The sequence below is a fragment of the Populus euphratica genome, unplaced genomic scaffold (genome assembly GCF_000495115.2).
Source record: "Populus euphratica unplaced genomic scaffold, PopEup_1.0 scaffold192.1, whole genome shotgun sequence".
NCBI classification, from domain to species: Eukaryota; Viridiplantae; Streptophyta; class Magnoliopsida; order Malpighiales; family Salicaceae; genus Populus; species Populus euphratica.
Window position 1 is genome coordinate 178,771 of NW_011500073.1, and position 17,096 is coordinate 195,866.

At 35.3% G+C, this 17,096-nt stretch overlaps 3 protein-coding genes and 2 non-coding genes across 11 annotated transcripts; 3 read left to right on the top strand and 2 right to left on the bottom strand.

Moving 5' to 3' along the window:
- Window positions 1-3,928: 3,928 nt before the first annotated feature.
- Window positions 3,929-8,008, top strand: LOC105108541 (Putative N-acetyl-gamma-glutamyl-phosphate reductase). Of its 3 annotated transcripts, XM_011002880.1 has the most exons (15): window positions 3,938-4,142; window positions 4,218-4,278; window positions 4,380-4,547; window positions 4,629-4,739; window positions 4,981-5,067; window positions 5,201-5,251; window positions 5,374-5,445; window positions 5,593-5,712; window positions 5,869-5,929; window positions 6,035-6,115; window positions 6,261-6,340; window positions 6,423-6,512; window positions 6,785-6,913; window positions 7,018-7,154; window positions 7,647-8,008. In XM_011002880.1, exons 2-14 carry the CDS (start codon window positions 4,240-4,242, stop codon window positions 7,123-7,125), a joined length of 1,197 nt encoding a protein of 398 aa, XP_011001182.1. In that variant the 5' UTR covers window positions 3,938-4,142; window positions 4,218-4,239; the 3' UTR covers window positions 7,126-7,154; window positions 7,647-8,008. The 3 variants fall into 3 exon arrangements, with proteins under 3 accessions (XP_011001181.1, XP_011001180.1, XP_011001182.1); XM_011002879.1 differs by having other exon boundaries at window positions 3,929-4,142; window positions 5,869-6,115; window positions 7,638-8,008; XM_011002878.1 differs by having other exon boundaries at window positions 3,930-4,142; window positions 5,869-6,115.
- Window positions 8,009-8,231: 223 nt separating this feature from the next.
- EMB1273 (embryo defective 1273) lies at window positions 8,232-10,848 on the top strand. Of its 2 annotated transcripts, none has more exons than XM_011002882.1 (3): window positions 8,232-8,552; window positions 9,625-10,056; window positions 10,513-10,848. In XM_011002882.1, exons 1-3 carry the CDS (start codon window positions 8,439-8,441, stop codon window positions 10,663-10,665), a joined length of 699 nt encoding a protein of 232 aa, XP_011001184.1. In that variant the 5' UTR covers window positions 8,232-8,438; the 3' UTR covers window positions 10,666-10,848. The 2 variants fall into 2 exon arrangements, with proteins under 2 accessions (XP_011001184.1, XP_011001185.1); XM_011002883.1 differs by having other exon boundaries at window positions 8,234-8,552; window positions 9,628-10,056.
- Window positions 10,849-11,376: 528 nt separating this feature from the next.
- On the top strand, window positions 11,377-11,448 carry TRNAW-CCA (transfer RNA tryptophan (anticodon CCA)). Its single transcript has one exon. It is a non-coding gene; the product is annotated as a tRNA-Trp (tRNA).
- A 52-nt stretch (window positions 11,449-11,500) lies between these two features.
- On the bottom strand, window positions 11,501-11,574 carry TRNAV-CAC (transfer RNA valine (anticodon CAC)). The gene has a single exon. It is a non-coding gene; the product is annotated as a tRNA-Val (tRNA).
- Window positions 11,575-12,336: 762 nt separating this feature from the next.
- LOC105108544 (serine/threonine-protein kinase SRK2E-like) lies at window positions 12,337-15,965 on the bottom strand. Of its 4 annotated transcripts, none has more exons than XM_011002886.1 (10): window positions 15,656-15,965; window positions 15,379-15,567; window positions 14,802-14,876; window positions 14,621-14,722; window positions 14,497-14,550; window positions 14,306-14,398; window positions 13,952-14,044; window positions 13,327-13,431; window positions 13,148-13,246; window positions 12,337-12,920 (listed from the first exon to the last, which is right to left on the bottom strand). In XM_011002886.1, exons 2-10 carry the CDS (start codon window positions 15,553-15,555, stop codon window positions 12,627-12,629), a joined length of 1,092 nt encoding a protein of 363 aa, XP_011001188.1. In that variant the 5' UTR covers window positions 15,556-15,567; window positions 15,656-15,965; the 3' UTR covers window positions 12,337-12,626. The 4 variants fall into 4 exon arrangements, with proteins under 4 accessions (XP_011001188.1, XP_011001186.1, XP_011001187.1 ...); XM_011002884.1 differs by having other exon boundaries at window positions 15,379-15,571; XM_011002885.1 differs by having other exon boundaries at window positions 15,379-15,586.
- Window positions 15,966-17,096: the final 1,131 nt, after the last annotated feature.

Consider the following 17,096-nt stretch of genomic DNA (forward strand, 5'->3'; position numbering starts at 1 on the left):
AATGTCAAAAATTGTCTCAACATTAATTGGATCATAATTTTGTCCTTTAAACGTAATATAAGTATTAATAATGCTACTAAACAAGATAAAATAATATTTAAATAATTAGAGAAAAGAAAAATACTTTTGTTTCAATCTTAGATTGCAATGGACGTAAAGAAGGTCATTAAGCCTTTGGTGCTCCAATCTATTTTTCTTCTTGGAATGAATATGTTCAAACATACTCCAATTTCTCTCATATCCTAAAGAACTACAAGTTTGACTTAACACTCGTATAGCCAACTATTGTAGATTTGGAGTGCTGGTTTTCTATGTCATCCACTATTCATCTATACAAAAAAATAATAAGTAAAAGTGTAAGACCATGTCAAATAATATTTTTAAATATAAAAATTATATACCTAGAGGCATAAGAGTGTGATTATTTATTGCGGACACTCAACCAAAGTCATGTTCAACATTCCTAAATAACTTCATCTCACTTGTAATTTTACTTTGCAATTGTAGATTTCCATGTGCATACTTCTCCAGAATATCTAGAAGTCCAGAAATGGTGCTCAAATGTTTATCCATTATATTTGGATTATATTGAAATCGAGGATTCAACCAAAATGCTGCTACATAAAGATTTCTATAAAATTATCAATCCTACTGATTATTGATAATATCTATGAAAGTCTTCACTCAAGCCTTTCTCTTGAAATCTCCTCACCATTTCTTCTTTTGCATGATAAATAGCATCATACAAATATCTCGTTGAAGGTCTATCATCACTATCAACCATTCGTAGAACTTGAATTAAAAGCTCACTCATTCGCACAATTATTGCACATTATTCCTAAAACAGAGAGTCTAATACACTCTTACCAAACTTTTTTACTTTCTATCTTTAGCATAAATAGATGAGATCCATTCCCTAGATGTCATCATAGCTCTCAACTCATCTTTATAAGCAAAAATGCTTTACAATACAATAAAATTGGTAGCAAAACGAGTTGGAGTTGAACGAAGTATTTCTTTTCCTTCAATGAACTTCCTCATCAAATATAATGGACAACAATGATTATAAATATATTTTGTGATACCAGAAGCATGCTCAACAACATAACAAACTAACTGCAATTTACCAATATCCTAGAGTATGAGGTTGATGCAATGAGCAATACAAAAAGACCAAAATATTGAAGGAAATAATTCTTCCATCAATAACTCGTCGACAACAACATAATTTGTAGCATTATCAATCATCATATGCACAATGTTTTCTACCCCAACATAGAAAAGAACCTTTCTAAACAACTGATACAACAATCTAGCAGTCTTTGAGACATCTGATACATCCATGATTTTTAAAAAAACTATTCCTTTAGGACAATATACTAAGAAGTTAATTAAAGTCCTCCTCTTCTGATCTGTCCATCCATCAACCATTAATGTGCAACCAAAAGAAAATCTCTCGATAAGTCTCAACATAAATCTTGACTTCATTAACCATTTTTGCCAAGTAATAACCACGAATAATATGCAAGTTTGGCCAGGACCCATGGTTGTTATAGTATCTATGGCATGCTGATAATACATAGAATTAATAACATTAAATGGCATACCTGCATCAATCATCTACTTCACTAAAGCAAGATCACACCGTTCAACTGCTTCCTTTCGTTGCCAACAATTTTGAAGAGACTTTTGAACATCAGGAGTTGTTCTCTGCATGAAATATGTCCCTAATTTTAGAGATTTCTTATGCTTCTCATAACTTGTAGTCGATTGTTTTATACTACTAGTGCTTTGAATCTTTTTTTTTTTTTTTGCAATCTTCGATAGTAACAGATGTTTTTTAGTATTGACATCCTCCTCATCATCATCACCTTCTAAGTGCCCAATCATCATCTCTTCATTCTCCTTTTATTGTGTATTAAATGGATTGAAATCTGCTTGCATTTTTTTATCTCTTTTTTTTTTCTTTTGTTTCAGCATTCCCTTTAAGATTCAAAACCATTTTTATTGTGTATTAAATAGATTGAAATCTGCTTGTATTTTTCTATCCCTTTTTTTTTTCTTTTATTTCAGCATTCCCTTTAAGATTCAAAACCATTTGATGTGGATCATCAAGAGGACATTTGTAATATTATTCAAGTTCTCCTTTAACTCCAGCTAAATGTTGCTTAAATCGATCAATACCACTACCCACAAATACTTTAGCACAATATAAACAAACTAATTTAGCTTTTTTTACATCCAACACTAAGTTCATGAGCTTCTCTATAATGACCCCATGCTAAATTTGTTCTTCCTCTACTACCACTTGACATGGAAATTGAAGGTTGAGATGATTGGGTCGTTGAAGGATCACTACTTGGAGTACTACCATCATATGAAGACATTTTAAGACTTGACATAATTTATAAGAGAGAATATAATTTCAAACCAACTCACTTTGCAATCCATTCATTGGATTAACAATGACAACCTCATTGTTAATCACATATAACAGAAAAAGACTACTCAGTTGATGCTCTAGGAAATTAACATTGACAGCCCCATGGTTTTCATTCAATGTAAAAGAATGAAAAATGCAATAGACACAATATCGATTCAACACAATACATTGGAAAAAAATTCACTGCTATAATTCACTACTGTAAATTTGATTAGGCAAAAAAAATTAACTAGCAACATTTTTTGGCGTATAACTCAATACAATTGTAACAAACTAACAATCCAATTCCATACAATACAAAGTCATAGCAAGTAAAAATATCTCACTCTCTGATCCCATAATATTAAAATATGCACAAAAACATATAAAAAGTGACATAAAACAATTATAATCTTATTCATAAAATAGTCATAAATATTAAGCAGTCATAATTTAAATTTTCAATCCGTATTCATAATCTTGCTTGCAATCTTCGCAAACAAACACTTACTATAAAGAAACACTTAAGAGATTCAAAATCTTAAAAAAAGAAAGAGGAAAAGATTTACATATATTTCCAAATTGTAAGCTAAACCTTACAATCTATAAACACCTCCACACAATGTTTTTTCATTGTCGAATCATGGTAACACCGTAATAGCATCAAAAGAATCAACGAACAATGAATCGGGCTAAAGCTCATCAAAAGAATCATGGTAACAATATTTTAGAGTTCATCATGCAAACAACAAAGTTCTCATTTTTTTTGGCAGAAGTTGAAATTAGGCTAGAGAAATTGAGTTGATTGGCAGAAGAAAAGACAAAAATCGAGCTAGAGGAATATATCTGAGGTGACTGGGCTATGAATGAATCAACGAACAATGAATCGATGGCAGTGATTAGGCTCGAGGGCAACAGAGTTGAGAGTTCTGAAATTGAAATTGATGCTAGAAATGAGAAAACAACCAAGAATAAAGAAAACAGAGAATCAAAAAAGGAGATTCAAACCTTTTTCACAGAGAAACAACAACGATCAATGGTCAGATGTCCTCTGTTCCTCTACTAGGTTTCAAAGAATATCATTAATTAGGTTACTAATGTTGTTTCGTCCTTATTCACTCTTCAGTCTTCAATGTTTTGGTATTTTAGAAGGTAAAAACCAACATCATTTAATAACAGTCAAAATAAAAAAAATTGATCGAGTCTCACCCGGGTTTGACCAAGTAGACCGGGTCTCGGGTTGACTGGGTTCCTCCTGGGCCAATTTTTGAGCGGGTTTTTGCCTCCACCCAGACTGGTCCTAGACTCAAGTCGGCAAGGTCTGGGGTCGACCCACCAAACCGGACCGGGTTTTAAAACACTGATTCATACCATAGCAACAGGACCTACTTTGGGCTGATTGTATGGGAACATGGTCTCCTGTGTGATAAGTGATTGCATAATGCCATGTATAGAAGTAAAAGAGCCTTCCTGGAGTCACCTGCTAGCCAATTCTGACCCTAGACAAGGAGCAACATAATTTCAAGGTGGGTAATTATTAATTGTATTCTGTTTTTTTAATTAATTAAATTATATTACTTTTAAAAAACCCTTTTTCCATTTTTGTTCCTGTTGTCTCTAGGGTTTTTTTGGCATATTTGGTTCCTTTCTGATAAAAAATAAACCAGTTTTCCAAAAGCAACCTCAAATTTCCCGTCGTCAAAGCATCCAATTCTTGAAGGTAAAAAAAAACCCATTTCTATTCTTTGTATCTCTATAAATATCATTCTCTTATAATGCCAAATTGTGTTTGTAGAATTTCATTCAGAAATTAAATAATGAGCAGTGCAACTTTCAGTTCTACCTGCTTCTTGAAGGTTAGAATTTCATCGAATGTTTAATAGAAAGAGAGGCGTTTGCTTGTTGAAAATTAGTAAAGACTGTATTTCGAGCTATATTTTTTTTTTAATGAATTCAGGGTAGTGAAGTGAAAGTTTCAAGCTTGAAGAGTAAAAATGGAAATTGCAAGCTACATGTTGGTGGGTCTACTTCTTTGTCCGCAAAAAGATTGCAGATTTCAAATGCTAAGCAGGAGAAAGAAGTTCGTGTTGCTCTTCTTGGTGCCAGTGGCTATACTGGTGCAGAGGTTTGTGGGTTTTGTTGCTTTTGCGGGCACTGTTATTCAATTATTGAGAGAGGAGTGAAGTTACTATTTTTTTGGTGGCAGATTATTAGACTTCTTGCAAATCATCCATACTTTGGTATTACTGTGATGACTGCTGATAGAAATGCTGGGAAGTCGATGGATTCTGTATTTCCTCATTTCATCACACAAAAGGTATCATCATATACTATTGAGTATTAGGTAAGGTTTTGATGGGATTTTTATCAATGTTTACGTATTAGTTGAGCAAGGTGTTCCTGTGCAGCTCTCTTTATGGTGAAACTGAATCTATTGTTTGATACTGCTAGAGTTGACCATTGAGTCTCACCAAAAGGGGAAAAATGTTTGGAAATAGTATACTGTCAGCTTTCTCTTTTGCAAGCGATGCTTGAATTGAATCTGTTTTGATTTGCAGGATTTGCCAGTTTTGGTTTCTACCAGCGATGCAGATTTTTCTGATGTTGATGCTGTATTCTGTTGCTTGCCTCATGGAACCACACAGGTACATTTTTTATTTATTTCATATAACATATTTTAAAAAATTCAGCAATTAATTTGAAAGCTTAATGTAGTTTACCTTCAGCATAGGGAATTTCATTTACTGAGTATTTGATCCATGTGCTCTTTTTATCCAGGAAATCATAAAAGGTCTTCCCAAGGGATTAAAGATTGTTGATCTTTCAGCGGTATGCTTTGAATGCAAACTTATCAGTTTATGTTTTTGTATATTATCATGTTTAAGGCGTCATGCTGTATTTTGAAAATTTATAATGCGGTAATATCATGTATTATCTTGTTATTCATTTAGGACTTCCGATTACGAAATGTTTCTGAGTATGAAGAATGGTATGGCCAGCCACACAGAGCACCTGATTTGCAGGTGAAGTTCCTGGAATCTTTCTCCTTTCTCAAAACATCAACCTAGCCTCGTTTTAGCTGTTTTCTGTGCTTATATTTCAATTATCTTTTGTGGAAGGTTATGTTTATTTTTTTCCCTTACATTAATGTGTTCTCTTGATGGATTTAGGAAGAAGCTGTTTATGGTTTGACTGAAATTTTGAGAGAGGAAATAAAAAACGCACATCTTGTTGCTAATCCTGGTTGTTATCCAACGTCGATTCAGCTTCCTTTAGTTCCCTTGATAAAGGTATGTGTCTGTTGCAGTTTAATTTCATTTCATCCTGCATGACTGATTAGTTCCATGCCCAGCAGAAGATCAATTGTTGCTTTACAATTAGTTTCAAGGTAGCTAGTTTCTTAAATTAGAGCACACCCTGAACCTCATCATGTTCTGAATATTCAGGCCAATCTCATTGAACATAAGAATATTATCGTTGATGCAAAATCTGGTGTGAGTGGAGCAGGTAAAAAATTCACAGCATTTTTTCATATCTCGATGCTTGTCTGTAGCAGTAATATGTTTCAATTTCTACTTGCATCAATTTCTTCGGTGTCTGGAAATTGTGCAGGACGTGGTGCTAAGGTGGCAAATTTGTACACTGAATTAACTGAAGGCATCATGTCTTATGGTGTTACAAGGCATCGTCATGGTGAATATCAATCTCAGAAATTGGATCTTGATCCCTTCTTCTTGCAAATTATTGCCTTGACCATGAAGCAAAAGATATGAATTTCACTTGTTAGAGTTGGGTTGTATCATAAGGCAATAATATAGATTCTGGTTTTGAATTGCAGTTCCAGAAATTGAACAGGGGCTATCCGATGCTGCGCATTCTAAAGTAACCATCAGTTTTACTCCACACTTAATGCCAATGGTAACAATTGCCCAAGTGTATTAAAGTAATCTTTGCTTACAAAAGAATCCAGTCCAACATTGTTTATTTTTCTGTTCTTTAGACCCGTGGCATGCAATCAACTATCTATGTGGAAATGGCTTCAGGAGTGACAGCCGACAATTTGTACCAGCAATTGAAAGTTTCTTACCAGGTATATATATTTTATAAATATTGTGATTAGTTACACACTTTTTCTACTTTATGTACTATGAGACTTTACAAATCAATGATATCACTTGGAATACAATCAATGCTTTGACCTGAAATTTGATTAAGGAATGTGCAACGCACATTCCTTTAATGGTAAAACTGTGTCAATACTTGAGTCATATAAGATGGAAGTTAGTAGTCCAGCCACGATCTGGTTTCTGCTTCCCTTTGTCACATTTTAGTCATTCATTCTTTCTTTAACTTTTATTGCAGGATGAAGAATTTGTAAGATTATTGGAAAAAGACGCTGTTCCTCGCACTCATGATGTTCGAGGCTCTAATTATTGTTATATAAATGTATTTCCTGACCGAATTCCTGGCAGAGCAATAATCATATCAGTTGTATGTATCATCTCCTTTGCCATTGCACTTGACTTTATCCATCTTTTCATGTACCGCTGTTTTCTTCCCTTCTGACGGGTTTAACTTCTAAAACCTTGGTGCAGATTGATAATCTTGTGAAGGGGGCTTCTGGTCAAGCTCTACAAAATTTAAATATAATGATGGGATTTCCAGAAAACACAGGGCTTGGGTACCTGCCATTGTTTCCTTGAGATGTTTTTACTTTTCTTTGACTGAACATGTAAGCAATTCATCCTCTACTGGGAATAGGCTTTTTGGATGCTCTAATCCATGTTTTTCAAAATAGGCTTCTCTCTGATTTAATTCATAGACTATCATTTCTGCTCTCACATCCTGGCCTCCCCCATTTGTTCTTGTGGATAGCTTCATCACTTTTTGCAGATGAAATAGGTGGTTTTTGTTGTGCATCGCAGCATTGTAGGGATTTCTTTCTATTGTTTCCTTTATTATTTGGTTGACAGCATTATTATGGTATACTAATATCTAGGATCATGTATCTTTAAATGCGCAATATAACTCGATGTTCATGTCTGGTTGATTCCTTTTAACGTGCTTTGTCCATTTCAACCTTTTCTTTCACGCTGATTCCATTATTTTCAAGAGTGTAGATTGAATTTCTAATTGTTAATGCACATAAGGATGACATGTGACTTTAGAATCATCTGTCGATCTACCTCAGTCTGATTTGAACTATTTTCTCTAGCTTTTGCAGGTTAGGGTGGAGTGAAATTTTTGTCTTTGAGGAGTCTCTACACTCTAGAAGAGCTCAAGAGGAACACGCACTATCAGCTCAATAACTAATAAGATGTCGTCAAGAAATCATAGGTGCAGTTAGATGATGAGATAGCCGATTCAGTGGAGGTCTAATTGTCCAGGCTGTGCTGGTTCCAATATTGTAACTTGTCAGATTTTCGTGTTGTAATTTTCGTTTACAATAAGAATTTGAAACTTTTCTGACCAAAGGCCCGATCAGAGACGATTCGAACCTGATTTCAGGATTTTGTTTGTGTAAGTTTATGGTAGACGACAAGCACGGTCCCGTTTTCCATGAATAAGAGATCCGAGTCCAATCCTCATGCTTTGTGAAGCGTTAAGAGAAAATATTAATTAAAGGGATTGGAAACAATTGAATGATTTAATATATAATAAAAATGTAAACTATTTATCTCACTATTTATTCCTTCACATTTAATCTATTTTTTTTATTATTCTTTGGAATAAAAAAATCCTTAAAAAGTTCAGTAATCGTAAAGAATGGTAATATTTATCATCCAAAGTTAAGTTGTGTTTCCCGAGCATCATGGTGTTATTATTTATCATCCAAAACGCAGCGGTACTGGATAACGGCTCCTGCTCCTTAAACCCCTGTCAACCTGCAACAACCTTTTCCACCGTGAACTCCCAAAAACCTTTAGAGGGTCTCAAAAACCTAACTTTCTTCGAATCAAGAATGAGACTTTAGCGCATAAACATCAATTAGGGCCCTGTTAAAGATTCTCAAAAAATGACGGCAACAATTACATATCCTTCTCATCTGTTATCTGCCTCCTCTCATCTCCGAACCACAACAACTAAAACTGCTCTTCGACTTCACTCTCCTTCCACTCAAGGACCTGAGGTAAGAAATTTGTTTCTTTCAGTTTTTTTTTTTGTATTACTTTTACCTGTGTGTTTTTTGAGGGTTTATATGCTTTGTGGATGTTTTCTCTTGATAGAAGAAGATAGTTTAGGAAATGGTTCTTTAAATCTTGAGCTAAATAATGGTTCTTGTAGCGGATTAGAGAGAGCTTGATTGGTTGATTGAGATAAATATGGGTTTGATGTTCGTGTGGGGTTTTGTATTGATTATGAGGGTGTTCGTTTTTTTTATTTCCTAGTAAATATCTGTTGGGTTTATGATCCAAAACTAATTCTTTTCAAATCTGCAAAGCAATGGTTTGTCCTCGTGCGTTCTTTGTGGGAAAAGAAAAGGGACTAGGATAACCCAAAAATGGTTGTTTAAGGAATGAATTTTCTGTCATCATTTTAGGTTTTGGGTTTTTTTTCTGGCTAACTTGCTCCAGCCTTTCTGCCTAGAAAGAAGTAACTGCAGCTTTTGATTGAGCTGTAATGACATATTGGCCTTTGAATTCGTATCAGTTTTCAGTGCTCATCGCTTATTCGATTAAGAAGGTTGAACTGGGTCACTGTTTTCCTCATACTTTTGAAACATGGGCACTTGACAAGACGTAGTCTCTGTTTTTTTTTTTTTTTGAATTTCAAATCTCACTTTGTTAGTATTTATTGCAAGAGTAACGATTATTGGTGTAGCAGACAGTTAATTTTGTATTTTGATTATTTAGGAAAATCTTTTTCCATACATCAATTTGACCTGTTTCATTTCGTTGTTCATCTTTTTATCTTTCTTTAATTCATAACCATTTCCCTGTCGGGGAAGAATCTTGGCATAGGGGAAAATGCTGTCATGTCGACGATATTGTGTTTTAAATGGGAAACTGGATACTCTGATGGGGGATATGTAACTAGATTGCTGTTCCATTTTTGTTAATATGGTGTTTGTATTTTGCTGAAGCATTAGCATCCTGATTTTATAGAATAGACGGATGCCCTGTGATTACTTAAGAAACAGATAAATTATGATCCTGTCCACATCATATTTATTACTCTTGTTGAGCATATTTTATTTCTAGCAGAGGTCACCACACTATCTCAAAGCTGGTAGCAGTCATCTGAGTGTTAAACTAAGTGGGGTCTTCCAGAAGACTCGGCTCAACATCTCTTGTGCAATAAACATGGCCGCTGGACAGTCTGGTGATCCTGAGAAGATAAATTTTGAGCATCTAATGAATAAAGCAAGAAAAATCTGGGACCGTTCTCCTGAACCAGTCAAGAGCTTCCCCTTGAAAAGAGCATTGGAGAACTTCATTCAGCTCATCCTTGACCTGTTTGTGATGGTTGTCAAATATTTGTGTGTGCCTTTACTTGCGGTTTCCTCCCTTAGTGAGATGTCATATTGCGCACATCAGAAGAAGCTGCTCCTTGTCCCAATTCCACTACTCATTGGCATCATTGTTGCCGGGGTCGTAAAGGAAACTGCCTTAGAACTATCTCCGCTTCTCAAGGTAGAACTGTTTTATCAAGTGTTACTTTACCACTTAGGAAAGTGATTATCCACATCAAGTAGCACATCTGCCCCCACCCCCCCGATAATCCATGGTGTGAAACAGATATTGAATTATGAATGGAGATGCATAAGGATCAGTTAGTTCCCTCTCAAGGATCAATCCACCTAGAATGCATAACCTAACCCGAAAAGAGGACCAATGAGATTGACCACGATAGGCTCTCTGATTATCATTATTCTCCCTCTCTTTTATATGTGTGTTCAAAAGAAACTTTGCATGTTTTCTGTTTGAATTCTCCTTTTGCCAATCAGCCTTTTTTTATGCTACTTCCGAGCACCTTTGAGCAATTGTTTTCTTTTTTGTGAGTTACGAGGTTTGATCTGTTTGTTTGTGGACAAAGCGAAGCAAACGAATGCTTTTCTCATCTAATTTGTCATCTGAATAAATTGACAGGATGCTGAAGTTCCATGGCATCTGATTGTCACTGCAATAGTCTTCACATTGATCAAATTGCCAGGTCCTTATTATCCATACTGGGGGCGTATATTTATTCCACACTTTGCAAATGGAGTGTTATGGAGGACTCTGTTGTTCGCATTTTCATGATGAATGAATGATCCTCCAAGTCAGCAGGATCAACAATGTTGGAGATTTTAGTAAAGAGATAATTATAAACTTGTTGTGCAAACTTTTTAATCATTTCTATTGTCCGTACGTATATTTTTGCTAGTGAATGTATGAACTTTCAAAGTTCTTCTAATCTAGAGTTTTTGTTAGATATTTGTCAAATATATGTTGGCTACTTGTGCTGTTAAGAGTGATGCATGCATGAACCGTCTACTGCTCTTCTACTCTCCTTTTGTCTTTTAATTGGGTGTGTTTTACTATTATAAAGTATATGGAGGCTTGAAACACCACAAGGCATGGTCTTCTGCTTATGATGTCTTTAACCCTCTAAAGACAGAAAGTAGCTCGACATCTTGAAAGTTGATCAGACCACATCAACGGTCTTGGATTCATCCTTGAATACGTGAGAGGTAATCAAAGATAGTTTAACTATTAAAACAAACCAATCAATCAATTCGTAAATCTTTTGACCTCATGGGAACAAAATTAGGTGAAAAGCGCCTTAATCCTGCTTTATTACAACCTTCTTATGTTGAAGAAACATGAAGGTTCAAGATAATCCTTTGCATCATAATGACAACAGTTACTTTGATTTTAACAACATGTTAATAATAAAAAACTGGTTGTCTCTGATTTTGATAGATGTTACTAAAAACAAATTATAAATATTGGGACATACACAACAGCAGTGGATCCGTGGCGCAATGGTAGCGCGTCTGACTCCAGATCAGAAGGTTGCGTGTTCGATTCACGTCGGGTTCAATCTGTCTTTTAGTTTTTTAAACTAAGAAAAGAATCAAAAGATACAGAAAAATGTCTGAGCCCGGGTTCGAACCGGGGACCTCTAGTGTGTGAGACTAGCGTGATAACCAACTACACCACCCAGACTTGAGACGATCTTGCTTGCTCACGCACTTATTTGTTAATATAAATAATGCTCGTAACCGAAGCTCCTCTCTCAGAGTAGTTTCGTTGCTAAGGGAATGATAAATTTTAATTCGAATGTACTGGATACTATCCAAACTTACCTGAATTGATGGATTTTTTCTAATTATTTTTTTCAATATATATATATATATTCAAAGTTCAATGAATAAAGTTGAGCATCTAAATTCCTTGTCTTAACAAGTAATGGATAAAATATGAAAATACTAAAACCTCAATCCACTGTCATCCCTATTATTATTACCCTCAAGGTATAGGGATGCTACCTCAAGCTAAACCAGTAGAAGTTCTAATCATCAGTTTGTTTCCCCTACGGTGTCCACCAACATGAACCATTTTTCCTTATCTCGCCCCGGCAAAGTCTTCGTTCACAATGAGGCGTTTAGATATCTTCCATTATTGTGTAATGATTCGAACCAAATCATCCGAACTTTGCTGCTTGCTTCCATACCCCAAAATGGCTGTGGAGGCTACGATGCTTTACTAATGAACAGCTTTGCCAATAAATTATGTTAGAGATGTCGAGATGTCGAAGTTTCATATGACACACTCTTTATAAGAGAGAACGTAATGCTCTCCCGTAGCCAGCTGAAGCACCAATGACAACCAAACCCTTTTGTCGAAGGGCCTGTCCACGCCCTAAATATTCCAGCAAACAAAAAGTTCCGGGAGTGCAAATTATTGGAGAAACAAGGAAAAGCAATATGATTCAAGATAAGATGTAAACCTTTATTACACTAAAGTTTTACAAAGAGTACACGGACAGTATATTATATGCCAGTTGAAGGTGTGAGAACACATCACAGAAGAACAGAAGGTGCTAACATAAAGGGACACCTGCATGCAAATGGGATTTTTTCAGCAGATATTACAAATTCCTAACCCTCAAATCCTCCACCATATAGAAACTTTACCCCCCGCTATTTCACAGTCACTTTCACTTCCACAGCCAACCAGTAAGGCATTATTCTAGATAATCCTTCATTGGTAGGTATTCACATTGCATATACTATCTCCCCACTGCTATCAAGGTCAAGCTCAGGATCACTATCTAGGTCATCCTCCATTTCATCATCAATGTCCAAGCTGCCAGTCAAATATTGGTTGAGACTAGGGGTGCCAGGTGCAGGTATGGTGGCTTCGGTTATTATTTGCATTATCTCATCAATGCTCTGCATCGGTTGATCAGGTTCTTCAAACTGGTTATTCATATTACTTTCCACCATGAGATCTGCTGGGAAATTCTTTAGAAACCAGTCATGATTCCTGATCTCGGGAATGGTTATCCTCTGTTGCAAAAAGGTATTCAGGTTAGAATCTTTACCAACAAATAGTCAATAATAGAGCCAAGAGGAGAGGGGTTGGGGGGGTCAAGGAGATGGGACAACACATTGACGAGGTAAAATAATGAGCCTGAGGAAAGAAAGTCCATGACAGTGAAGAGTAATAAACAATCAAAATACTGTTTTTGAGAAGGAAAACTGGTAATGATTGTAAAAATGCTAACAATATCTACCTTTGCAGGATCAGCTACAAATATTCTCGAGATTAGATGCTGGCATTCAGGAGATATATGAACATAGTCAGGGATTGAATACTGGACATTCAAAATTCGCTGCAAGAAACAACAAAATATGTTGGTAAAGGATCTCAGAAAACTCCCACGCTCAGCGAAGAAGAGAGATGATGCATTACATGGATTGTCTTGCGAAAATTCTTGGGTTCATCAGGATCCTCAAAAGGGTAAGCTCCAACCAACATAACATATAAAGTTACTCCACAAGACCATACGTCTGCAATCTGGAAGATAGAATTAACAGAAAGAGATCAGTATGATATTGGGGTCTAACATACACATTTGCAGTGCATAATTGACATCCTTGCTCCAGTGTTATTACAAGACTAGTTTATGAGATCCTGGTTTGTGTGTGTTTGGAATTGAGGTTGCTTCTCATGCGTGTTCAGAACTGTTGTGGGTTGTTCTGAAAAAGCCATCTAAATACCAAACACAGATGAAGGCAACTGCTGCATCCAGACAGCATAAATGGTCCGTATATTTATCAAGCATAATCTACAAATAAGTTATTGCAAGACATTGGTTTCCATTGATGAAAGTGACTAATTTCTGTAATCTCCTACCTTACACCTACAAGATTCAGGCAGGGAAAACCCAAAAAGATAACAAATGAAAGATGAACAACAGAGATTATCCATGTTATTTATAAAAATTTCACTCTGTTAGCTCATATATGTTGAATCAAGAAAATAAGCATCTGCTAGCTCATATAAGTTGAAACAAGTAAATAAGCAGTAATAGTACCTTGCCATCATATTCCTTCTTAAGTAACACTTCAGGAGCAATATAAGCAGGTGTTCCAACAGTAGATTTTGGTTGAGAGTGCAGCACTGATGACTGTTGAAGGCACAAAATGACAATTTACAAGTATATCAGCAATTGATTAAAACAATGGCATCAAATAAACATAAAATCAATTTCTATTTGCCATGATTGAGCTAACATATCATACATAAAGAGCGGACAATGATTCCAATAAGATCCACGGTTCACAGAACAGGAAAAAACTTCACAAATATTCATCCATGATCCTATAGGCATCCAATCAAATGGATTTTGTTTCAACAATATAAGCGTAAATAATTAGCAATCTTCTACCTTAGAGTAACCAAAATCACAAATCTTCAGACGAGGAGCCGGGCTTCCATCCAACAAAGTATTCTCCAATTTCAAATCACGATGGCACACTTGCTTCACAAAGGAACATATTAAAACATCAAAACCCCTCATACTTTTTGCTAAAGTAAGAACAGTAAGCAAAGGCAGAAATGAATACATGATTTACTAACCATTGTATGGCAGTAGCTAACTCCTGATATCAGTTGTTGAAAGAAAAAGCGTGCCTGCATTTCAAGGCAGAGTACATTAAAAAAGATTAGGCGCGCTAAAACATACCATGTCTAGGGTAAGAACCTCATCCTCGCTGAAGCGACCAGAATTGCATATGCGCTCAAAGAGCTCTCCACCAGACGCATATTCCATTACAATCGCCAAATGAGTTGGGGTTAAAATGACCTATAGTTGTGTCAAGGAGTTAATGAATAAAAAGTAACTCTTTGAAAAGAAAAGAAATGATAAGAAGGAATTGACAGACCTCTTTGAATCTGACGATGTTGGGATGCCTAAGCGACCTGTGGTTAATGATTTCCCTTCGCACATTTTCATCTATCTGTTACACAGCAAATAAATTAAGGTTAATTTATCTATAGCTAAATTATTGCACATGAGGTACCAAGGTTGCCTGTATTACACCCAGAAATGCTGACTCCTGGATCAATAATATAGATATAGCTCTACATTAGTTGTCAGAACACAAACCAAAAAAGGATGGCCAATTTAAAGAAACCGAGGTTCCAAGACTCACAGGGTGCTTCATTTGAAAACTAATTTTCAGCTTCTCTATATTTCTTAAACTGGAAAATTACTGAACCTCTAGCCATGCACACACCACAAATTCATGGTAATATACAGGTTTGCTTAATTTTAAACTATGGTCCAAAATACTGCCATGATAGATTGGTTGTGTTTTTGCTCAACTATTATCCCCATATTGACTAAATTAAGACCCCGGCCCCCCAATTCAGCTCAAACTAAAGACAAATTCAATCAAGCCAAAAAAATCTCTTAAAAAAGCAAAAAAAATCGACCAAAAAAAGCACACAAGTACTAACCTTCTCACCTCTCTCGATATACTTAACAGCAACAAGTCCATCAGCCTGTTTATCCCTCATCAACCTGGCGACCCCGAAATTCCCTGACCCAATATCTCTCACTAACTCATACCGGTCTCCATCGTGCATGATCGGCACGTCCATTCCCGGCCCCACTGTCATCACTGATCTATCCATTTCTCCTTCTAACTATCTACTTCAAATATATCTGTCAAAAAACCAAGAATCCACAAGAAGAAGAAGAAGAAGAAAAGAGGGCTTAATCAAGATAACTCACATTATCAGCATCACTAGAGAAAACCCTTTCGACAGAGATCGAAATAGAACTATAAGTGGACCGAAAGATTGGATTTTTAACGAAAAAACACGTGAAACCCTCACCAACCCTTTAAGGGTTTTTCAATTTTTTTATTTTTTTTATTAGAGGATGAGAGTTGCAGAGATATAAAATAGAGAAAGAGAGAGAGAGAGCTCGTAATAAAGTTTACTTGGTATTATTTTTTTTCTTTTTACTCTCTAAAAACTACCTCTTTATGCCTTCTTTCTTTCTTTCTATCTATAACCAAAAGAAAGAAAACAGAGTTTTGTGTCTTTCACTTTGCTTTTACTTTTTTGTCTTTATTGCTTTTGAGTTTGAGTTGTGTTCTATCCAAAGCCTTTGAAAAGGAAAAGAAAGAAACACACACCTTTTGCTTTCCTCTGTGAGTTTTTTGTTTTTGTTTTTTCCTTATCGGAAAACCGTTTGAATTAGCTTTGATTTTTTGTTTTTAATTCGTAGTTGTGATTTAAAATAATAGTTGATATTAGCTTTAAAGACTTATATAATGTTTAGAATGCCATGAAAATCATGTTTTTAAATTTTTTTGTTAAAAATTATTTTTTAATATATTTTAAATTATTTTAATATACTAATTTAAAAAATAACTTTTAAAAAATAAAAAAGATATTATTTTTATACATTTCCTTATAAAAACTAAAACTTTAATCACACTCTAAACAGACCATAAACAATTAGAATTTATGGTGACAGCCACATTCAAAATAGTGATTTCTAAACTGGCATTAAAAGTGAGTGGAAGCTAATTTTCTTAGGTGCTGCAATGGCATGAGAGCGTCCACGTTGTTTCGATGAGTTAAGGCTTCTTTAAAAAAACAAAAACTTTCCAGGGTGTGGTCTGAACGGTTATGGTAATGAAATGACTGATATGGGTTTGGAGTTTGGATATGGTATCATTTCACAGGTCACGAGGACGGAGGAGGAGCTTTCTGATTCGATGCGGGGAGGAAGAGGTTGCCATTGTGGACACTTCCTTCTTTCCTTGGCTCATGTGCTTTCCACTTTAAAGTTAGGGCATGCTTGGAATCAGCTTTCAGATTCTGTCTGCCATTATTAGATTGTTTTTTTCAAAGTATTTTATAAAAAATATATTAATATAACTTTTTAAAATTTTATATATTAATATATTAAAACTATAAAAAAAATCAAATTAACAGTGTTTTAAAACCCAACTCGGACCTGGAATCAAAGTAAAAATCAGCCTAGAATTTGGGCCAACAAAACCCGGTTGACCAGGAACCAAGACGACTTAGTACACACGCGTAAAACGACATCATTTCAATTGCACGTGAAGAAGAGCAGAGGAGCAGAAAACTCTTGATTATCGTTTCAAATCTACAAATAAAGTTAGATGAAGCTGATGTTACTTGTTTCTCTTCAC